Here is a 23,191-nt window from a genome sequence, read left to right as displayed (position 1 = left end):
TTGTAAAATCGGTTAATGATCTCTCAATCATGGTGTTGTGAGGATTAAATGGAAATCAGGCTTGAGCAAGTACTCTACATGTTGTCAGATGCTCTGCATGTGCGAAGGGCAAGGTACTTTGCCGTCCGCCCTGCCTCTCCTGGACGGCGGTACTGTGAGCAGGGGAGCCAGTGAGGTAGGCGAGGGCTGGGTGAGTCAGAGCTGACTTCTGTTGCAGGTGAATGAGGCGGTGACCGGGCTTCCTGATGGTACACCTCCCTCGAATGAGTATGAGACACTCACCGCTAAGTTTCACTTTGTGGACCTGGCCGGCTCAGAGCGGCTGAAGCGGACAGGGGCTACTGGCGAGCGGGCCAAGGAGGGCATCTCCATCAATTGTGGCCTGGTAAGCACCTGGCGGGTCATCAGCCCCAGCACTCGCACAGCTCAGTCTCAGACCCCTCCAAGGCCCTGCAGTCCCACACCTGCTGAGTCCTCCTTGGACATCTTGCCAGTTAGCCCGTCACTCTCAGGCCTCAGCCCTGCCCCCAACTTCCCCGTTTCACCAGTTTATCCATCTGCCTATAAACCCACCCAGGGAGCAAAAGGGCTGCTGGGGCCAGAGAGGCAGGTACAGATGGTTTGGGGATTTTCTTGTCCCTCCCTACCCTTCTCTCCTTGAGTGACTCTTGAGTGCCAGGGTCTGTCTCCCACAGCTGGCCTTGGGCAATGTGATCAGCGCCTTAGGGGACCAGAGCAAGAAGGTGGTGCACGTCCCCTACAGGGACTCCAAGCTCACTCGGCTCCTCCAGGATTCGCTGGGGGGCAACAGGTATCTGGTGACCAACACCCAGGGAAGGGACAGGGGAGGCAGGGAGGTTCCTGGAAAATAGTGCCGTGTGGGTATGGCGCAAGCCTGCCCCAGGAGGAGAAGGCCTTCCCATCCTAGGCTGCAGGTTTAGGAGGTAGGAACCTTGATGTGCTTTATGACCTTTAGGCAGCTATGGTCAGACTCAGTTTCCTTATCAGTAAAACAGGGAGAGACATTCTCGGGGAAGTCATATGACCCAGGCAAGATGATAGATGAGAAATGCTAGAAAATTCAGGGCTGTGACTCATCCTCATCACCAAGCAAAGGACTCTGGCAATTATGCATCACCACCTCCCCAGCCTTGGTAGCCGCCTTTACTATGGTTATCTGCTGTTGCAGTGAAAACTCCTGGCTAGATGGTCCAGATCCCCACATCCCAGGTTCTGTCCTGAGTGCCCACATGCTTTGGGCATTAAGGTAGTAGAGGAAAGGGATGGGAGCAGGACCTCTGCCCTGAGGCAGTGCTTCTGGGGGCTGGCCGTGTCCCTCATCCTCACACCAGCCTTTCTGCACCCCCAGCCAGACCATCATGATCGCCTGTGTGAGCCCCTCAGACCGAGACTTCATGGAGACCCTCAACACACTCAAATATGCCAATCGAGCCCGCAACATCAAGAACAAGGTGGTAGTGAACCAGGACAAGACCAGCCAGCAAATCAGCGCACTGCGGGCTGAGATTGCTCGGCTGCAGATGGAGCTGATGGAGTATAAGGCGGTGAGCATGCTTCTGGGCATTGCCCAGCACCCCTGCTTGGAGCTGGTGCTCCATAGGCACCCTCTGCCCTGCAGCCTCATCCTAACTTCCTCAGCATCCCTCCCACCTCCCTATCACCCACCATCCACTTTGGCCATGACTGTTGAGCATCAGTTGTGTGCCAGGCATGATGCTCACTGTTAGGGACTCACCCAGGTGAATCAAGCACAGTCTGAGCCCTCAAGATTTTAGAATACTAAGTCCAAGAAAGAAGGGCTCCCCGGCTTTTGTTGCATAGATCTTATGCAAAGGGCAGACACTCTCCAGGGTGTTTTCATGTCTGCCGAATGTGTTGTGTTGGAACAGATAAGACTGCTAGACTGGCACAGAATCACTGATAGAGGGGCCCACAGGAGTATCCAGTGTGCTGCAGAGGGGCAGAGGAGAGAGTTGGCCTTACTTGCTTGGATGGTCAGAGAGGACCCATGGAAAAAGGGGTCTTTTATATGGATATTGAAGAATGAATGAGGTAACAGCAAAATGAGATGGGGCAGCCATGCTAGGTAAAGAACAAGCCATGCACAAAGGAACAGAATGGGAAAAAATGGGTCCTTTGGGGGAAATGTCTAATTCCATGTGACTGAGACAGAAGTCACCAGTTGGTAGCCCATGGCCTGAATCTGGCACATAGATGAGTTTTGGTTTGGCTTGTACTTGTTTTAAAAGAATACAGCTTAGTTGTCAACCTTTCTGAAAGTCAGGGAGTTTCAGTTTTGCTATAAATTTTAAAGATCTAACAACTTATGGTACTAAGTTGACTGGAGAGGCATAGGGACTGCCCCTTTTAGACTAAGTCTGGGACTCTCTTAGCTCCAGTCTCTACCACTCCCTATTGTCTTACAACCAGCCTGACTCATTTATGCCAACTGCCTGGCAGAGAGGGTTTTGACCCTTGGACTAGAGTTTATGGAGATATGAAAATACACTGTGGAAAGTTAGGTCAACTAAGATTGTGAGAGGCCTTGAGTGGCTGGTTACAAAATTTGGACTTTTTATTGTCAAGGAGAACTGCATAAGGTTTTTGCGTGCTGGGGACCAGTAGCTGTGTTTTAGGAAACCTGGGGCAGGGAAGACTGGTGATGCTGCCATATACAGGGGAATGCCAGGGCACTGGCAGAGGGAGGGGCACCATCAACCCCTTCCCCCACCTGTGAGCTGTGCCGCCTGACTGCTCCCCTTTGCCCCTGCTCCCAGGGCAAGCGAGTGATAGGAGAGGATGGCGCTGAGGGCTATAGCGACCTGTTCCGGGAGAATGCCATGCTACAGAAGGAGAATGCGGCCCTGCGGCTGCGGGTGAAAGCCATGCAGGAGGCCATCGACGCCATCAATAACCGTGTCACCCAGCTCATGAGCCAGGAGGCCAACCTGCTGCTAGCCAAGGCTGGTGAGTTGGGCTGTGCCAGGTCATGTCAGAGCACCAACAGGCTAGGAACCCCTCTCTCCACACCCACCCCAGAGTATCAGGTAGACTAAGCCAGCCAGTCAATTCACAGTTCAACTCATTTATGCATTTTTTTCACTTGATTTTAAAACATTTTTGTATGGCACAAGCAATACATGAACACATCCTTCTTGTTCAACATGCAAACAATACATCACTATATGAAGCGAAAGATTAAAATCACCTGTCCCTGAACCCTCCACCCCAAGCCCTCTCTACTTCTCAGAAGGAACCTCTGTGAGCAGCTTGGTGTGTATTTTCCCACGCCTTTGACAGTATTTGTTTCAAGTATGAATGTGTATTCATATACATTCTTAAATGTGTGTATGATATAGACTACTTTTTCTATGTATGAGATTATATATATTGCTCTAAGACTTCCCTTTTTCATTTAGCATTATGTTTTATAAATCTTTCCATATTAAACCTACTTCTGGTTCACGCCTGTAATCCCAGCACTTTGGGAGGCCAAGGCAGGAAAATCTCTTCAGCCCAGGAGTTTGAGACCAGCCTGGGCAACATAGGGACACCTAGTCTCTACAAAAAATACAAAAATTAGCCAGATGTGGTGGCACATGCCTGTAGTTCATGTTACTTGGGAGGCTGAGACGGAAGAATTGACTGAGCCCAGGAGGTTGAGGCTGCAATCAGCTGTGACTCTAGCCTGGGCGACAGAGCAAGATCTTGGCTCTAACCAAAAAATAAAAATTTTAAAAAACCTAATTCTCTTAATCTTCTGCCATGGTGTCCCATATGTAGCAATGATGAATAAATTTATTACAATAGCCTTCTAGTGATGGGGATTTAGGCCAACAGTGCTTGTATACCTCTGTGCAAAGTATTTTTTTCTATAGATTTCTTTTTGGAAAAGGCCCATATGAGCTACCCTATTCGAGGCACAGATAAAAGAGCCGTAGTATCAGCGGTGAAGACCCTTTTTTTTTTTTTTTTTTTCTGAGACGGAGTTTTGCTCTTGTTGCCCAGGCTGGAGTGCAATGGTGTGATCTTGGCTCACCGCAATGTCCACCTCCCAGGTTCAAGTGATTCTCCTGCCTCAGCGTCCCGAGTAGCTGGGCTTAGAAGCATGTGCCATCATGCTCAGCTAATTTTGTATTTTTAGTAGAGACGGGGTTTCTCCATGTTGGTCAGGCTGGTCTCAAACTCCTGGCCTCAGGTGATCCGCCCGCCTTGGCCTCCCAAAGTGTTGGGATTATAAGCCTGAGCCACCGCGCCGGCCTATTTATCTTCTTCATCGCACTCTCCTTCCCACCTTCCCATTCCAGGTGATGGCAATGAGGCCATTGGCGCGCTGATCCAGAACTACATCCGGGAGATCGAAGAGCTGCGGTGAGTGAGTGAGCCCCGCCCCGGCAGGTGTGCACGGGATGGGGGACCTCGGCCAGGTGACGCCAAGTGGGTGGCAGCTCACTCGGCCCCGCCCACTCGCTCTTCCCGTGCAGGACGAAGCTCCTGGAGAGTGAAGCCATGAACGAGTCCCTGCGCCGCAGCCTCTCACGGGCCTCGGCTAGGAGCCCCTACTCCCTGGGTGCCTCTCCAGCCGCCCCAGCCTTCGGGGGCAGCCCGGCCAGCTCCATGGAGGATGCCTCGGAGGTGATCCGTAGGGCCAAGCAGGACCTGGAGCGGCTAAAGAAGAAGGAGGTCAGGCAGCGCAGGAAGAGGTGAGTGGAGTGTCGTCCCCGCCCACGAGAGCCCTCAGATCGCCCCAGTGGACCCTGCCCGTCCCCCAGGAGGACTGCTGCCCACCAGCTGTTTAGGAGGGAACCTCCACGTCCCCAGCCCCAGGGGCTGCCTCAGTATTGCTTGGGAATTCGTGGCGCAGATTTGCTCAGCCTTTTGGGCAGCCTCCCTCCCCCACTTTCTCCCGCCATATGCTTTCCCCCAAGGAGAGGAAGGACTGAGCTGAGCCAAGGTCAGCTCTGGGTGGCCCTAGGGAAGAGCAGCGGGGCTCTCTGCAGAGTAGGAGCCAGCGCTTTCCCCGCCCTCTGGTGAGAGGCCTCCTGTCCTGCCGCTGCCGCTGCCGCCACCCTGCCCGTGTGCTCAAGGCAGGGGCGGCCTTCCTAATCCAGCCTCCCTGTCCTCCCTGAGCAGCCCCGAGAAGGAAGCCTTCAAAAAGAGGGCAAAACTCCAACAGGAGAACAGTGAGGAGACGGATGAGAACGAGGCCGAGGAGGTGAGGAGCACGGCCTGTCCCACCTCACCACATGCGTGCCCCGTGTCCCTGCTGGGGGTGGGGGGCCCCATCGCATCCTTGTATAGAGTGAGGGAGACGGTTGGGTCTGCATCCAGTTGATCCTTGTATTTCCCTATATCTCTGACTGGTTACCATGGTGATCTCCATCCCCTAGGCCCCCACCTCATCCCAAATGGATGATGCAGGTGGGGAGGCCCTCCCAGAGGGGTTCTGCGGGGACGCTGGGGGAGGCAGCGCTCTTCCAGGAGTAGGGGGTGGGCTGGGGGGCTCAGCTGTGGCCTGCCCCAATCCCCACCCTCCTGACACACCTGAGGCATTGTGTCGGGACGCACCTCTGCTTCTGGGCTCCCCTCTCTGAGGCCAGGCCCACCCCAATGGTGCCTGGTGCCCAGGAGGAGGAAGAGCGAGACGAGAGTGGCTGTGAGGAGGAAGAAGGGCGAGAGGATGAAGACGAGGACTCGGGCAGTGAAGAGAGCCTGGTGGACTCAGACTCAGACCCCGAGGAGAAGGGTGCGTGGGCCTGGGCTGTGGGCTGTGGAGGATGCAGTGCCTGGCTGCCAGTGCCCAAGCGTGGGGTTGGGCCCTGCTCAAAGATTATGGTGTCCAGGCCCCAGCAATCCCAGACATGAACCCAATGACAACAGCATCATGATGGGAATGACAGCGAATACTTCCTGGTCGTTCATTAGGTGCCAGGCACTGTACTTACCTTAACCCTTTAAGCGGCTGGGTTCTTTCAGTCTTCACTGCAACTGTATGCATAGGTGTTGTGAGCTTCCCTATATTACCACAGAGGAACAAGCTCATATGGGTTTAGTGACCTTTCCCAGTGTGGTCCATGCAGAGCAAATGTGAACGTAGGCCTGACTGGTGCCAAAGCCCTCTCCTCTAAATGGAGTTGCCTGCCCTTTCAGCCCTGCCTGCTGCCAGCCCTGGCCCTAGCCCTGTAAGGTGCTCTCAGCCATCTCACCCTCCTCCACCAAAGCTGGTCCCACGTCATCTGGAACAGGTGGATGCTGGCCTCAGGAATGGCTGGGCTGGGAAGGACGTGTAGATCCCCCCTGCCAGCTCCTGAGTGCCACCTTGCCTTTCTGGAACCACTCTTTAAATGTGTCGCTCTTTCTGGTCGCATTCTACCTGCATTGGGATTTATCCTTTTGCTCTCTGGTCACTGATTGGTCGTGGCTGACCAAAAGAGGGTCCCAGCTCCCCAAGACTGGCACATCTGCTCCCCATTTTGCCCCTCACCCTAACGCTGGGCTGAGCCTCTCTGTGCCCCCATAGAGGTGAACTTCCAGGCGGACCTGGCCGACCTGACTTGTGAGATCGAAATCAAGCAGAAGCTGATCGACGAACTGGAGAACAGCCAGCGGCGGCTGCAGACGCTCAAGCACCAGTATGAGGAAAAGCTGATTCTGCTGCAGAACAAGATCCGAGACACACAGCTGGAGCGCGACCGCGTGCTGCAGAACCTCAGTGAGGCCAGCGCCACACCCCCCACCCCATCCGGACCCTCCCTTTCCCTTGAGCCCCTCCTCTGTCAAAAGCAGCTGGCGTGTTGGGGTTATCCTGGCCTTCTAGGCAAGGGACTTCCCAATCTTTGACCTTGGCCCTTTGACCCACGGTTAAAGGTTCTTACGTCTAACCCTAGTTCCTATGAAACATTCTAAATTGATTTGTTGTTGTTGTTGTTGTTATTGTTGTTATCGTTGTTTGCTATCATGTCACGTATTAGAATTCTTTATATACCCAGGCACACGAACATGACATTCCCAGCCTTTCCTCCTGCAGTCAGTTCCTTGGGTCTTTTCCTTTGGACCTGTTTGTAAACGTTCTTGCATTCTATCTTCATTATGCTACTCTTCAGCCCATTCATTCCATTTTTTATTTATTCGTTCATTGATGTGCTTATTCAGCAAACACATGTTGAATATGTCTTATAGAGCAGACATTGTCCTAGTGCTAGAGATATTGGAGTGGGCAAAATCCCTGCTCTCGTGCAGCGTACATTCTAGTGGGGGAAAGACAGACATAAAAGAAAGAACAGAATCTGTAGTGTGTCAGATGGTCATAAGTATAGCCAGGAAGGGGAACAGGAACTGCTGAAGAGTGAGTTGGAGTTTTGTTTTGTTTTTTGTTTTTTGTTTTGAGACAGAATCTCATTCTGTCACCCAGGCTGGAGTGCAGTGGCGTGATCTTGGCTCACTGCAACCTCTGCCTCCCGGGTTCAAACGATTCTCCTGCCTCAGCCTCCCAAGTAGCTGGGACTACAGGCACCCACCACCATGCCCAGCTAATTTTTGTATTTTTTAGTGGAAACAGGGTTTCACTATATTGACCTGGCTGGTCTTGAACTCCTGACCTTGTGATCTGCCTGTGTCAGCCTCCCAAAGTGCTGGGATTACAGGCGTGAGCCACTCCACCTGGCCGAATTGGAGTTTTTTAAAGGATGGTCGTGAAGACTTTACTGACCAAAGACTCGAAGGAGGTGATAGTGCTAGAGCAGCACCAACCAGGGGAAGAGCATCCCAGGCAGAGGGAACAGGAGATGCCAAGGCCATAAGGCTGCCATGTGCCTGACATTTTGGTAGAATGATGAGGGGACCAGGATGGCTAGAGCACAGTGAGAGGGGACAGGTTGGAGAAGAAATGTCATTATAAAGAAGAGGTTGCCTTATACTCTGAGGAGACGGGATGTGTGGCGTTTCAAGAGAGCTACATGATACCAAATTTAAAAGCATTTTTAAAAGACTACTCTGGCTGCTGCATGGGGGAGTGAAAGTGGAAACTGGAGACCACTTAGGAAACTGTTCTACTAAAGATCCCAGGAGAGGTGGCTTAGGAGGTAGTGAGAAGTCAGATTCTGGATATATTTTGCAGGTTGAGCCAGCAGAAGACTTTGATTGCTGGGAGGTGGATGTGAGGGAGAGGGGAGCCAAGGATGCCTCAGGGTGTGAGCTTCTGGAAGGAGCATGATGCTGTGTACTGAGATGGGAGAGGGGTAGGAATGAGGAGTTGGGTTTTGTACCTGTTAAGTTGGAGATGTCTGTTGGTAGTTCTGGTAGGAGAGGCCAAGAGTGGAGAATCAGCTTATTCCTTCTGCCCTGGCCCACACCATTCTGTCTTCTCTTGCTAACTCTTCCCCTTCCCACGGGCCCCAGCTCTTTCCTCCAACACTGGATCATGGGTCAGAACCCAGCCAGCATGAGTGAGCTACAGGACCCTCATGGGAAGCTGGGGACCAGGGCTTCAGAGATCCAAGACGAAAACACCCTTGCCCATTTCAGTAGGATGTCAGAGCAGGAAGGGGCCGTGGGCATCGACTAGTCTGACCCCCTCATTCAAATGATGCAACAGGCTCAGAGAGGGGTGTGAGTTGCCCGAGGTCATACAGTGGGACTGGAACAGAGGCTTCCTGTGTTCCCCCTTGATGACCCTATATTTAGTGGGAGCCCTTAGGGACTCAGCACCAACAGCTGCTTCTTGTTGCTCTCAGGCACCATGGAGTGCTACACGGAGGAGAAGGCCAACAAGATCAAGGCAGACTATGAGAAGAGGCTGCGGGAGATGAACCGGGACCTGCAGAAGCTGCAGGCCGCCCAGAAGGAGCACGCCCGGCTGCTCAAGAACCAGTCGCGCTATGAGAGGGAGCTGAAGAAGCTACAGGCCGAGGTGGCTGAGATGAAGAAGGCCAAGGTAGGGGTCGAGGGTGTGAGGAGTGGGACCTGGAGTGCATGTGACATCTTCTTAGAATCCACTCACCATGGTAAAAAAAAAAAAAATTGCCGTCAAGTGTGGATTCTCTTCTCCATACACAGCATTACCTAGTTTGACCCTGTCTTGACCCTTGACACGGTCCTCTTAGCTAAGTGCATCATCCAAGGCGAAACAACCTGCCCCAGTAGTGGGGCTAGTGTGCAGGGATGCTGGGGTGCACAGGGTCGTGTTCAGGGCAGGTGAGGATTTCAGGGGACCCCACTCGGTGCTGCCTCCTGTTGGGGAGGCCACAGCACACTTGCTTCGGGTCTGCACAAAGCGCACAGGAGGCCTCTCATTTGGTGCGACCTGGCTCTGAATGATGATAGTAACAGTTGTCATCATTTGAACATTTACTATGACCAGGCTCCAAACTAGTCATCTCACATGCATGATCACATTCAGTCCTTAGAAGAACCTCATGAAAGAAGTCTATTATTATTCTTTTATATATGAGAAAGTGAGGCTCAGAGAAGTTAATTCCAGCTTCCAAGAGGTAGCACTGGGATTTGAACTCAGTTCTCTGGCTCCCAAGCCACTGTGTGTTCCGGGTGGCACAACGCCTCCGTTTTCTACTTTGCCACCACTCAGAGTGCTCTAGTCTCTGGGACCTGGGGTCTGCCCCTGCTCTTCTGACTTCGGGGCTCAGGCTTGTGTTTCCGGTGTCTGGTGTGTTCTGGCTCCCGCCTGGGGCTCAGCAGATCCATGCTCCATTTCAGTCCTCCCTCCCTCTGTGCCTTCCAAGCCCTACATTCCTGCCTGCTCTGACCCTCAGCCCTCAGTGGAGCCCAGATCTCCACAGCCCTGGGCTAAGCCCTGGGCACGGGTGGCAGCCCCAGCAAGCTGTGAAGGGCTGGCCTTGGGGACAGAGACGTAGGGAAGGGGAGCTCCCCAGTGCTTGAGGCTGATGGGGCATCTAGGAGTCATCGGTAGCTATACCCTCCCGGCCGACTCAGTATGCAGAGGAGAGAGGCAATGCAGTGGTGGCTGATGTAGACTCTGAGAAGAGGTGGACCCATAGCTGTCATTGAGGCCCAACCACCTCACCTGGGCAGGCTCTGTCCCCAAGCCTGGGCTGCAGGTCCGGAGGCTTCATCAGCCCGACCAGAGTGGAGAAGTCCCTGCCTTGCTGTGCTCATACCTGCATGGCCTGGGCTAGCCCCAAGGAGCCCCCGTTTGCACCATCTCCTTCAGTGTGTTCACCCTGTGGTATGTTGAGACTCAAGTGTGGACTCAAGTACCCAGATCACCCAAGGGCCCCAAGCACCTGCTGATGGTTTAGAGGGAGGGACTGGTGGGCCTTCATTATCTCTGCGGTGGAGCAGAGGCCTGCTCCCACCAGGGGCCTGCACATTCTGCAGTAGCTTCTGGAGCACTTCTGCGGTGCGCTTATGTGCGTCCCTACTTTGTCTCCCTGAGGGTTCCCGGCTGGTGCCTCTGCAGGACACCCCATCCTGTCCTGGCCAGCTCACGTCTCAGCTGCAGAGGCCCTGGAGAGCCTCATGAGGGAAGATGCTTATATGGCTCTGAAGCCGGGCAAATAATATAACGCCAAGATGCATCTGACAGAAGGCTCATGTGTAGACCTGTGTTTCAGTCTCTGGATTGCTGAGCTCCTTCAGCCACGTGCCCAGCTCTGTCCACATTGACCGTGCTCTTATGAACCCAGAGCTAGAACCTGAGAGGAACACCCTTGGGTCATCCCAGGAGGGGCCCAGGCTTTCTGTTGGAGGGACAGAGGGTGCAGCAGCCAAGGATTCAAACCAGACACTGTGAGAGCCAGTGCCCCAGAATCCTCCCATGGCTGTTCAGCTACAGGGCCCCAGCGATTCACAGAATGGAACTGGGGTGGAGCTTGCAGCCACAGCATCTCCCAGGGAGAGGCCACAATGCCTTATCCTTAAACCTGTGGAGTGATGCTAGTCTCGGGTACCATGGCCTGTTCCTGCTTGTCGTGTGCCTGGAATGTGCTCACCTGTTCTGAGACCTTTGCCTCTGTGGTAGCCACCATGGAGTTTGGCCACACATGCAAAGTCAGCTGGATGGGTCTTTGACCAGGAAGACATAGCACCTCCGCAGGAATCCTTAAGCTCCTGACCCCAGAAGATACCTGACACCTTGGGTTTGCACACAGCTCCTGGGATGCTGGAGTTTTCAGGTCCACTTTTAGCCAAGGGTCTGACTTGTTCTTCTAGTCCTTTGGGAGAACACTCATTCTGGACCCCACAGCCCCAACAGCAAGCAATCCCTCCTATTCTCTGCAGATTCACCCCAACAGAGCCTGCCTGTCCTCCCACCCTCCCAGAGAGAAGCTGACCCTGCTGGCCATTAACTCACTCCCTCATGCCATTTCCTTCTTCTTTCTCTCTCTTTTGTTTTGTTTTGTTTTAAAGGCAGAGTCTTGCTCTGTTGCCTGGGCTGGAGTGCAGTGGCGCTAACACAGCTCATTGCAGCCTCAACCTCCTGGGCTTAAGCAATCCTCCTACCTCAGCCTCCTGAGTAGCTGGGACTATGGGCACACACCGCCATACCAGGCTAGTTTTTGTATTATTTTTGGTGGAGACAGAGTCTCACTATGTTGCCCAGACTGATCTTGAACTCCTAGAATCAAGCATTCCTTCCACCTTAGCCTCCAAAGTGCTAGTGCTGGGATTACAGGTGTGAGCCACCGCGCTCGGCCTGTTTCCTTTCTTGACTGTTCTGAGGGCAGGGCAGATTGATGACATTCCTGGTGATGTCCGAGGCTTCAGTGGCAGAGGAAGGATCAACTGTCATGTGTTTCTCATGCCCCTGTCACTTGGAAGGTGTCCAAAGCCCTGTGTACATTACACTTGTATGTTCTGGGCACCAGGAATAGGGAGGCAGATGCCACAGGGCCCCAGGTCAGTGGCCTCCCAGCACATAGAGTTGCGTCCGGCCACACTAATGGTGCTCTCTGTGCCTTTGGCTACATTTCCAACAACTCTGGGGTCCAGGTTCTCTGTGCTTGGTCCCTAGCTTTGCTGACTTACCATGGAGTCATCCCTGGGGCTGCAGGAAAAGCCGACTGGAAGGCAATGATTTGTTTTCGGAATAGGCCATCTATTACTAGTTTTATGACTTTAAGTCCTTTTGTCTCTCTGAGGCTCATTTCCTTGTTTATAAAACAGGAACGATAATGTCTCTCTCATGATTGTCATGAGGAGGGTGCCTGGCATATAGCCGGATCTCAGTAAATAATGGTGGTTTTTATTGCTGTCACCATGAGCCTGGCCATGAGGGCCCTGACCTTCACCTCAGCCCTGTCTGCAGCTCAGCCTTCAGTAGGGAAGAGGATTAGCTGCCTCCAGCAACCCAGACTGTTTCTGGAATGGCCACAGGACAGTGGCTGTGGGTGAGGGCCACCAGGGGCTGTGGCATTCCAAGCAGCGAGGGCCACAGTTGGGCCCTGCAGAGTGGGGCACCTGCACTGCTGGGCTGGCTGTGAGACCACTCCTTTTGGCAGGTTGCCCAGATGGCTTCAGCTCCTATGGAGGAGTGGGAGGTAGAACCCCTCACTTCAGACCCTGAGGCCCTAAGCCAGGGTTGCCTGGCTTGCCACTGTCCCTGCTCCATGCCCTCAGAGCTGGCCCCTCCCTGGAGAGTGTGGGCCACCTGCCTCCCAGTCCTGTCTCACCACCATCACCTCTGCCCATCCCAGGTGGCCCTGATGAAGCAGATGCGTGAGGAGCAGCAGCGGCGGCGGCTAGTGGAGACCAAGAGGAACCGGGAGATCGCACAGCTCAAGAAGGAGCAGCGGCGACAGGAGGTGAGGGGGGGCCCTTGAGCCTCCAAGGAGCCTTTGGCCCTAGCCAGCCTCCTGGTGCACCTGGCTGCCCCTCCTGACCAAGCAGGCCTTAATCTCCACTGTCCTAAGTGGTAGTGGTCGTGCTTGGAGGACAGTGCAGCCTGTCAGAGAAAGATGAGACCCTGTGGCTTCTGGTCCAGCCCCCATATTTAGTTAAGAGGAGGGACTTGAGCCCTGGAGAGGGGAAAGAACTTGCTCAAGGTGACCAACAAGCCGGAAATGTGCAGCTTCAGGCCCTGCAGAGAAGCCCCAGTAGGGCTGAGCCCTCTGCTCCAGGATTCCTCCTCACTGGAGGGAAGAAGAGGCTAAGGAAATTGCCCTTGTGGAGAAAGCAGACTTCACTGCAACCTCTGGGGAGGGGAGCTCAACTCTGGGTCCCACTTTATCAAGAGTTTGGCTGCATGAGAATCACCCTGAAGCCCAGGCTTTCAACTACAGAGCTAGCCAGCCTGTGCACAGAGAGGGCTGAGGTGTCTGAGTGTGGAGCCCAGCCCTCTTCTGTCTCCCACAGTTTCAGATCCGAGCTCTGGAGTCCCAGAAGCGGCAGCAGGAGATGGTCCTGAGGAGGAAGACCCAGGAGGTGAGCTCACTGGAGGGGCTGACGAGGCCTTGGCCCTGCTGCACATGTGTGTGTGCAAGTGTGCATGCGTGCGTTGCTTGCCTTCTCTTTTGGACCTCCAACTTCCTCGTGGTGGAGTAAAGGAAGCATTTCCCAGTTCTGCCAGAGCTGGCAGGGAGGGGAAGCAAGCCCTGCTTATGGCCCTGGCTCTCCCTACTTCCATTCAGCAAGTGTAGTTGGTGTCCAAATTGTGTCCAACCTATTAGAAGGGCCTTTCTCAACAAGAGCTCAGGCTGCAGGGCAGACTGTAGGCCTATTCCCAGATGCCTGAGCTGTGCATTAAAAAAAAAAGAAGGTGACAGCCTCTTTTGTGTTCATGTCACATCAAACAGAGATCCCTTGGCCCTTTTGCAGCCCAAGCCCAGTCCAGCACAGAGCAGCCTCTGTGTTCCTGCTGCCTGGCACCCCAACCTGGGCCCTTCTGTGTGGCTCCAGGCCACCCAGCTCACCGGCTCCCTCTTTTCTCCCTGCTGCCCCAGGTTTCTGCACTGAGGCGCCTGGCCAAGCCCATGTCTGAGCGGGTGGCAGGGCGTGCAGGACTAAAGCCACCCATGCTGGACTCTGGGGCCGAGGTGTCGGCCAGCACTACCTCATCTGAGGCTGAATCAGGGGCCCGCTCCGTCTCCAGCATCGTGCGCCAGTGGAACCGCAAAATCAACCACTTCTTGGGGGACCACCCTGCGCCCACTGTCAATGGCACCCGGCCTGCCCGGTAAGGTGGACTGGCAGTCCTCTGGCCTGGCGGGCAGAGGGGGTGGGAATATGGGGCAGGACCAGGGTGAGGAAGAGGGAAGCTCTTGGGAGTGCTCTGGGTCCCCGTGGCTGTCAGCTCCAGGTAGGGGGTTCAGTGGAGCTGTAGAGGTTAAAAGGAGTCCCATCCAATCCCCTTTGCCTATGTCTCCTAGAAAGAAGTTCCAGAAGAAGGGGGCCAGCCAGAGCTTCAGTAAGGCAGCAAGGCTCAAGTGGCAGTCCCTGGAGCGACGGATCATCGACATCGTCATGCAGAGAATGACCATTGTCAACCTGGAGGCTGACATGGAGCGACTCATCAAGGTGAACCCTGCCTCCCCCTTCTCTCCCATCCCACCCCTCTGCCTATCCTCTGTCACCTCCAACTTCTCTGGCTCTTCAAACTTTCCCCGCCCCACCTCCCTCTACTCCTTGTGCCTGCTCTGGAATCCCGAGGTGCTGGGGGGACCTCACAGGCCAGCCTGTGGTGGGAGCTATGGGCAGGGCTGGGCAGCTACCTGAGGCCTCTCCTTCATCACAATCACCACCCTCCCCTCCGACCCCAGAAAAGGGAGGAGCTGTTCCTCCTGCAGGAGGCACTGCGGAAGAAGCGGGAGCGGCTGCAGGCTGAGAGCCCCGAGGAAGAGAAGGGGCTACAGGAGCTGGCCGAGGAGATCGAGGTGCTGGCAGCCAACATTGACTACATCAATGATAGCATCACCGACTGCCAGGCCACCATCGTGCAGCTAGAAGAGACCAAGGTATCTGCAAGGCTGGGCCTGGTGGGGCAGAGGCGGGAGAAGTGGGTGGCAGGGGCAGCCCCAGGCGACGGGGCTCTCTGCCTCCCGGTCCTAGGAGGAGCTGGACTCCACAGACACATCCGTGGTCATCAGCTCCTGCTCCCTGGCTGAAGCCCGCCTCCTGCTAGACAACTTCCTCAAGGCATCCATTGACAAGGTAAGCTGGGAGCGTACCTGGGCAGGGGTCTCTATGGGCACAGATGCCTCTGTGATATACCCTAGTGTGAAGCCCAGGGGACTGGCTCCTCCTCACCTGCATCACTCACAGGCTAGGATAAGCCACCTAACCTCTGCACCTCCCATGCCACAGCCATAAAGCTGAGAGGATGACCGTACCAAGCTTATAGCTTGCTGTGTGACTTTAACGAGATGCTGTGTGTAAGGGATGTGGCCTGGCACCTGGCACACAGCAGGGCCTCTGTTAAAGTTGACCCTGGGTGTCTGGCCCAAGCCTATCCAAAGCAGTGCTGGGCTTGAGTCTGTTGGAGGTGGAGGGAGAAGTGTGTGTATGTGGGCGTAGGGGAACGACAGACAGACCACATTCCACCCAGGAAGGTTTACACCAGAACATCAGGTGTCCCTTGACGTTTCTTGGGCTCCTCTCCTCTCTCCTTGACAGAGAGCTAACCAGAGGATGTGCGCCTCCTTCTTTCCTGGGGCCTGTGGTCTCTGGGGACAGACCCTACATGGTGTGAATCTGTGTAACTCTGGAAGCAGACAGGAGACTCTGCCGACTGACCCCTGCCCTGGGCCCCACTGAGCTCCTCTCAGCTCTGCTTTGTGTCTGGGGACTTTATGAGTTTGCTAGGGCTGCCATAATGAAGTACCAGTCTGGGAGCCTCAAACAAGAGATTTATTTTCTCCCAGTTCTGGAGGGTGGGAAGTCCAAGGTCCAGGTGTTGGCAGGGCTGGTTTCTTCTGGGGCCTCTCTCCTTGGCTGTAGATGAATATGAGTTTTGGGAGGACGTAACCTGGCCCATAATAGGGTGTGTCCTAAGGTGACCGTCACTTAATGTGTGTATGTGGGAGCTAAGGGGGCTGGCAGCGCTCTCAGGTCTGTGCTAGGTACAAGGGTGATGTTGGGAGCTGGAAGGGAGCCCTCTAAGGTGTCTTGAGGGATGCAGGTTGTGTGATATGGGGGACCCCCAACCCCAGGTCAGGAGGGGTAGGTAACTCCAGGCTTTGTTCCCTGCCCCCAGGGACTGCAAGTGGCACAAAAGGAAGCCCAGATCCGGCTGCTGGAGGGCCGACTGAGGCAGACAGATATGGCAGGCTCCTCCCAGAACCATCTGCTCCTGGACGCCCTGCGTGAGAAGGCCGAGGCTCACCCCGAGCTGCAGGCCCTCATCTACAATGTGCAGCAGGGTACGGGTAGGGGCGGGTGGAAGCTGCCAGCTCCTTGGCACTCCAGTGCTCTCGAACTTGGACCCCCAGGAGGCCCTCACTTCCCCCAGAACCACCCCTAACCCCCACCAGGAGCCCTGGTCTGATTCCAGTGGGTGAGATATAGGAGGGAGACCATCATCCCTCCCCCGACACTTGGATGAGGCTTCTCAACCCCTTTCCCTCCCTCCTGCCCTCCCACAGAGAACGGCTATGCCAGCACCGATGAGGAGATCTCAGAGTTCTCTGAGGGGAGGTGAGTTTGCAAGCTGGAGTGAGAGGCTGGCTCTCAGCATGTACCTGGGGCTGGTGGGAGGAGTTGCCTTAGGTCCCAGGGCTGAGCCTGAATTTGGGGGCTCCTCAGGATCCTGAACTCTCTCTGCTTCTTCTTCAGCTTCTCCCAGTCATTCACCATGAAAGGGTCCACCAGCCATGATGATTTCAAGTTCAAGGTGAGCCCCGCTGGAAGTCAGGCAGTGGGTGCAGCAGGGCCAGCCTCCCCACAGCCTGTTCCCTGCTTACTGTCCCTCAGCCATAATACAATATTGTCCCCAGTTGGGAGGGAGGTGCCAAGAAAATTTAGCCTGGAATTGGGGGTTATCCAGATAGGTAACCTGTTACAGCCCATGCCTTCTGAGGTGGGTAGAAGGTGGAAGAGTGACCGCTAGCCTCTGCTGCCACCCTGCTAGCAACAGCACCATAACTAGGGGCTCCGCTTTTCAAAAATATCCCCTTTCCCTCACCCATGATTCTACCTCATGCACTGAGTCAAAACCTACCTCTACATGTCTGGTTATCTTACATGCACACAGTCAATTCCACCATATGAGAGTCAATAATAAGGAAATTTACCTAATAGCGAGGGATCCGTTTCATTAGACTGAAGCAAGATGCAGGGTTTTTTAAGGAGACAAGGAGGGAAAAAGCTTCAGACTGGGAATAGCAAATTATGCATAGTTTTGAGGTAAACTGATTAGCTGGTGACCTGCAAAGAAGTCAGGCTGGGCATTCTGTGTTTACATAGTCCAACTAAGGGCAGTGAAACCATTTCAGTTGCTCTGGATTCTCCAGAAACCCTGAGAGTGTAGCTGTGGAACACAGGTGATGTCTGTCTGGGTCCTTCCATCAGGTCTTCTACCTTAGGCCAAGACAGCATCATTTCTCTTGTTAGAATTTCCAGGAGGGCTAGGTGTAGTGGCTCATGCCTGTAATCCCAGCACTTTGGGAGTCTGAGGCAAGAGGATTTTGTGAGCCCAGGAGTTCAAGACCAGCCTGGACAACGTGGCGAGACCCTATCTCTACAGAAAAAAAAATGTAAAAATTATCTGGGTATGGTGTCCGTGCCTGTAGTCTCAGCTGCTCAAGGAGGCTGCGGTAGGGGGATCACATGAGCCTAGGAAGTTGAGGCTGCCGTGAGCCAGGTTTGCACCACTGTCTCAAAAAAAAAAAAAAAAAAACATAGAATTTCCCCTGGCTCCCCTTTATGTGCCATGCCATTTGGGCAAGTTGATCCACCCTGTTCTTCCTTTCCCAGAGTGAACCCAAGCTGTCTGCCCAAATGAAAGCTGTGTCGGCCGAGTGCCTGGGTCCCCCACTGGATATCTCCACCAAGAACATCACCAAGTCCCTGGCCTCCCTTGTTGAGATCAAAGAGGATGGAGTGGGCTTATCTGTCCGAGACCCCTATTACCGGGACAGGGTCTCGCGCACCGTTAGCCTGCCTACCCGGGGCAGCACTTTGTAAGGACGGGAACAGGAATGTGGGTTGGGGCAGGGATGGAGATGGGTCTGGGCCTCACTGGACTCTTCTGTTCCAGCCCCAGGCAGTCTCGAGCCGCAGAGACGTCCCCGCTGACGAGAAGGAAGTCCTATGACCGAGGGCAGTCCATTAGGTGAGATCGTGTTCTAGAATCTGCTCCAGAGTCACCACCAGTCTAGTCCTTGGGTTCATGAGTGGCTGTGATGTTCTGCTCTGTTGATCATCTTGTGCACAGTATAACCTGGGCCAGCTTGACTGAGCCATTCAGCTTCACCCAATGGTCCCTTCCCCACCCTGTCAGGTGTGGACTCAAGAAATGGGCCAGGCGTGATGGCTCACACCTGTAATCTCAGCACTTTGGGAGGCGGAGATGGCCAGATCACTTGAGCCCAGGAGTTTGAGACCAGCCTGGCCAATATGGTGAAACATCATCTCTACTAAAAATATAAAAATTAGCCAGCCACCACATAGTGGTGCATGCCTGTAATCCCAGCTACTCGGGAGGCCGAGGCATAAGAATGGTTTGATCCTGGGAGGCAGAGGTTGCAGTGAGCTGAGATCATGCCACTGCACTGCTGCCTGGGTGACAGAGCGAGACTCTGTCTACAAAAAAAAAAAGAAAAGAAAAGAAAAAGAAAAAGAAATGTAATCTCTATAATGCACTTTAAAGTGAATAGCCGAGCCAGGTGCTGGAAACTGTTTGCTGATGTGCATCCAATACAAGTGGCTTTATAGTGGCTGGGATTAGTCATTGCAGTGAGGTGCTTCAGCCCCTTTTCGTGACCATGGGTTCTGGGGAGCTTTCAGGTCTTTTTAAGGCCTTATCGTGTGAGAGGAGATTAGAAATTCAAAGGAAAGGCCAGATGCCGTGGCTTACGCCAGTAATCCTAGCACTTTGGGAGGCTGAGGCGGGTGGATTTCCTGAGCTCAGGAGTTCAAGACCAGCCTGGGCAACACGGTGAAACCCAGTCTCTACTAAAATACAAAAAATTTGGCTGGGTGTGGCAGCATGCACCTGTAATCCCACTTACTTGGGAGGCTGAGGCAGGAGAATTGCATGAACCTGGGAGGCAGAGGTTGCAGTGGGCTGAGATCACGCCATTGCACTCCAGCCTGGGTGACAGTGCAAGACTCCATCTCAGAAAAAAGAAAAGGAAGGAAAGAAGAAAAGAAGGGAGGAAGGAAGGAAGAAAGGAGGGGAAGAAAGGAGGGAGGGAGGAAGGGAGGAAGGAAGGAAGGAAGAAGGGGGGAGGGAAGGAGGAAGAAAAGAAGGAAGGAAGGAAGAAGGGGGAGGGAAGGAGGGAGGGAGGAAGGAAGGAAGAAGGGGAGGGAAGGAGGGAGGAAGGAAGGAAGAAGGGGGGAGGGAAGGAGGGAGGAAGGAAGGAAGGAAGAAGGGGGGAGGGAAGGAGGGAGGGAGGAAGGAAGGAAGGAAGGAAGAAAGGTGGGGAGGAAAGGAGGGAGGGAGGAAGGAAGGAAGAAGGGGGGAGGGAAGAAGGAAGGAAGGAAGGAAGAAAGGTGGGGAGGAAAGGAGGGAGGGAGGAAGGAAGGAAGAAGGGGGGAGGGAAGAAGGAAGGAAGGAAGAAGGGGGGAGGGAAGGAGGGAGGGAGGAAGGAAGGAAGAAGGGGAGAGGGAAGGAGGGAGGAAGGAAGGAAGGAAGAAGGGGGAGGGAAGGAGGGAGGGAGGAAGGAAGGAAGAAAGGTGGGGAGGAAAGGAGGGAGGGAGGAAGGAAGGAAGAAGGGAGGGAGGGAGGAAGGAAGGAAGGAAGGAAGGAAGGAAGGAAGGAAGGAAGGAAGGAAGGAAGGAAGGAAGGAAGGAAGGAAATTCAAAGGAAAAAGAGATCAATGCAGAATGGCAGGGAGGGACCCAGCTGGTCACCCACATGTGGGCCAGGCCCACAGAGCTTCTGTAGATCGAAGGACGACTTTCAGGGTTTTCTCGTCCATGCACTTAATTAAGAGGTTTGGTGGCACACAGCTAAATAGTGGGAAAGCAGGGGCTCAAGATGGCCTCTTGCCACCTGCCTTGGTGGGAGGCAGGAGGATTTTTTTCTTTTTAGAGATAGGGTCTTACTCTATCACCCAGGCTGGAGTACAGTGGCACGATCAGGGCTCACTGCAGTCTCCACCTCCCAGGCTCAGGCGATCCTCCTGCCTTAGCCTCTCAAGCAGCTGGAACTACAGGCAGGCACCACCATGCCCGTCTAATTTTTTTACTTTTTGTAGAGTTGAGGTCTCTCCATGTTGCCCAGGGTGGTCTCAAACTCCTAAGTTCAAGCAATCCTCCCACCTCGGCCTTTCAATTTACTGGGATTACAGGCATGAGCCACCGCACCTGACCACAAATACATTTTAATAAATAGGTGAATTCCCAAATATGGAATCTGCGAATGATGAGGACTGATGTTTAAAGACAGCATCCAGGAGTTTAATTGGGTGTTAAGCTCTGAGAATACTGCACAGCAGGCCCTGCCCTGCGGGCCTCACAGCCAAGGCAGAAGGTGGAAGCCCAGCACCAAGTGGGGGCCTGTGGGCAGGGGTGGTCACTAACAGGCTGCCCTCTGTCCCGACTCACCAGGTCCACAGATGTGGGATTCACACCCCCATCATCCCCTCCCACTCGGCCCCGCAATGACCGAAATGTCTTCTCTCGTCTCACCAGTAATCAGAGCCAGGGGTCAGCGCTGGACAAGTAAGCAGGGCTGAGGAGCAAGGCGGGGAGGGCACCGAGGTGGCAATGGGGAGCCTGTGGACGATCCTTGCTGGAGGAGGGCTCAGGCGGCCAAGCCAACCCCAGCCTGAAGTTCCAGCCCCGCCAAGAGCTGACGCCCTGATGCCCTCTCCTGGCATTTCTCTCCTTCCTGTACTGACCATGGGCCCTTCTTCTCCCCTGAGCATGCCAGGCCCTCAGGAGAGGGCAAGAAGGAGGCCACAGGAATTGGGGCCGGGCAGTCAGGCGGGCTGGTCGCATGGGGCAGGTGCCCGAGGGCTCTCCAGAGCTGCCCTTTAATCCACCTCTGCTGCTGCTTTGGGTCTGCTTGAAGCCCCTTCCTTCAGCTTCAGCCACTCCACTCTGTGTATTCTCCCAGCAGAAAGAGACCAGACCCCCAAATTGCCTTCCTTAGGCAGGTTCAGGTCCACCTATATGCACAGCTCCTGATGCAAGACTGTAATGACTAACGGTGTGGTTTATGTTAACAGCCTCCCCTGCATTCAGAAGGCTTTCTCCCTGTGCTTTACAACCTGCTTTCATATATGTGATTTCATTAGGCAGTAAAACAACCACGAGAACTGTCTTCCCTGTTTCACATAAGAGGAAATGAAACTCAGAGAGGGAGCCAGGGATGTTCACCTAGAAAGTGGCAGAATTGCACTCAGAGCCTGGGACTTCCAGCCCCTGCCTGCTGTGCCTCAGGAACGGGAAGGACCCTATCCTCCATGTGCTGCTCTGGGCTCCCCAGCATTGCTGGGCCCACCCTGGTCCTGTTTTGCTCTCTGCAGCCCTCAAGAGGGCTCCTCTCTTAGCTCCCTGAATGCTTCCCTGCCCCAGGGACGACACTGCTGTGTCCTTCAGGGGAGTCTCATGCTAGAAAATACTTGTCCTTGTATCTAGTACCTGATGTCCACCCTACCCACCTCCCCACAGAAATGCCCCTTCCTGGGTCAAAATACTACTCGATGAATGCTGAGCCCAGGAGTCAGAGCCCTGCAGACCTGGCACCCCAGACACCACCTTCCCCAAACCTATCTTGGCCCAGACTGCTATGCGGAGAGCCGTGGATCACTTCTAGCCCATCTCCATGTTGTCACAATCAGTAGGTCCCCTTTTTGGAAGGATTGGGGCAGGTCTCTGCCCATCCCAGCCTGGTGGTCTTCTGGAGGCCTTGGTCTTGTCCAGTGGTCCCGGTCTTGGAGCCTGTGCATGGTGCAGAGCCAGCTTCTAGGCACTGTCCCAGGGGGCCCCCTGGGGATAGTGGGCTTTGTAAATAAGTGAGCACCTGAGGAATTGCTGGAAGAAGCCAGCTCCCAGGGAGGGGTAGGATCAGGCATGGCTTCCTTCAGCCTTGGGCAGGTACAAGCATTGCTGGGGTGGGGCAGGTGCCCTCAGCTTGTGTGATGGGGCAGCCAGAGAGCTTGGAACCAGCAAACAGCCCCGGAAACGTCTCCCCACGGGTGGGGCTGGTGCTCCCATGTCTCCCCGTGGCCCTGTCCTTGCTCCTCCCCTACAAGCCGAGAGACCCTGGCGGCCCACTCCTGGGGGAGAGTCCCAGCTCCCAGACCAGCCCACCCACCTCCTCCCCTGCTCTCCTGAGGCCCTCATTCCTCTGCCTGTCTCTGCTCCCCTGGAAGAGAATAACCTGCCCTCTGACCACCCCACATGCTGCTGCCGCCTCTGCGTCCCTCTGTGTGTGTCTCCTCTCACCCCCTAATCCAGCTAATTTTCTGCCCTCCCCAGGTCTGATGACAGCGACTCCTCTTTGTCGGAGGTCCTGAGGTACACACAGAATGTCTCTCGTGTTTGGTTCCCCACTCTCACTCTCGGCACCCTCTTCTCTCTCTCTCTCGCTGCATCCCTCCTGCCTGACACCCGTGTCCTCCGCATGCGGCCCCTCCACTACCCTCCCTGCTGCCCTCTCTCCAGACTTGTTCCCACCCTCATGGTTCCTCCCTCTCAGGGTGGCCACAAGGCCTTGGACTGCGCCGGCCAGAGCTGGGGGCTTGGGGAGGGTGCACAGTTGCTTGTCGCAGGCCCTGTTCTCTTCTCCCTCCTCACCTGGGCAGGGAGGGGCGCAGCATGGAGGCCTAGGGGATGCTGGGCTGGGGCTGAGTTCTCCACAACTGGAAGGCAGGGGAAGTGCTGAGGGCTGCTCCTTTTGGGGGTGCCGGTGGTGTGCTCTGGGTCCTCTGATTCCCTCAGCTTGTGCTGGGGTTGAGCCCTTCAGACGCTGGCTCTGGGAGGGGCACCATGGGGGCAGCACCCCTTGCCTACACCTCTTGGCACATACATGTGCAGGTACCTCTCCTTCCCTTAGCCTGTGGGATGGCTGGAGGCTGGCTCTCCCTGC

General features: G+C 54.7%; 1 protein-coding gene across 9 annotated transcripts in view; it reads left to right on the top strand.

Moving 5' to 3' along the window:
- The window catches only part of KIF21B (kinesin family member 21B), a 54,560-nt gene that overhangs the window by 18,310 nt on the left and 13,059 nt on the right, over window positions 1-23,191 (top strand). For 5 of the 9 annotated variants that reach the window (XM_005540369.4, XM_074032240.1, XM_074032253.1 and 2 more), the window contains 23 exons: window positions 218-385; window positions 696-811; window positions 1,370-1,565; window positions 2,799-2,988; window positions 4,329-4,392; window positions 4,506-4,724; window positions 5,155-5,236; window positions 5,650-5,767; window positions 6,542-6,733; window positions 8,754-8,953; window positions 12,693-12,800; window positions 13,351-13,419; window positions 13,938-14,170; window positions 14,364-14,511; window positions 14,754-14,948; window positions 15,043-15,144; window positions 16,187-16,352; window positions 16,575-16,626; window positions 16,765-16,822; window positions 17,905-18,110; window positions 18,188-18,262; window positions 20,704-20,817; window positions 22,582-22,620. In XM_005540369.4, the coding sequence (XP_005540426.1) occupies window positions 218-385; window positions 696-811; window positions 1,370-1,565; window positions 2,799-2,988; window positions 4,329-4,392; window positions 4,506-4,724; window positions 5,155-5,236; window positions 5,650-5,767; window positions 6,542-6,733; window positions 8,754-8,953; window positions 12,693-12,800; window positions 13,351-13,419; window positions 13,938-14,170; window positions 14,364-14,511; window positions 14,754-14,948; window positions 15,043-15,144; window positions 16,187-16,352; window positions 16,575-16,626; window positions 16,765-16,822; window positions 17,905-18,110; window positions 18,188-18,262; window positions 20,704-20,817; window positions 22,582-22,620 (3,110 nt within the window). Of the gene's footprint in view, window positions 1-217; window positions 386-695; window positions 812-1,369; window positions 1,566-2,798; window positions 2,989-4,328; window positions 4,393-4,505; window positions 4,725-5,154; window positions 5,237-5,621; window positions 5,768-6,541; window positions 6,734-8,753; window positions 8,954-12,692; window positions 12,801-13,350; window positions 13,420-13,937; window positions 14,171-14,363; window positions 14,512-14,753; window positions 14,949-15,042; window positions 15,145-16,186; window positions 16,353-16,574; window positions 16,627-16,764; window positions 16,823-17,904; window positions 18,111-18,187; window positions 18,263-20,703; window positions 20,818-22,581; window positions 22,621-23,191 lie in introns of those variants that run through there. The other 4 variants (XM_005540370.3, XM_045394646.2, XM_074032227.1 and 1 more) reach the window with 2 other exon arrangements.

The sequence above is a fragment of the Macaca fascicularis genome, chromosome 1 (assembly GCF_037993035.2).
Source record: "Macaca fascicularis isolate 582-1 chromosome 1, T2T-MFA8v1.1".
NCBI lineage: Eukaryota > Metazoa > Chordata > Mammalia > Primates > Cercopithecidae > Macaca > Macaca fascicularis.
The sequence above is the reverse complement of the archived record's forward strand: the minus strand, read 5'-3'. Positions and strand labels throughout refer to the sequence as shown.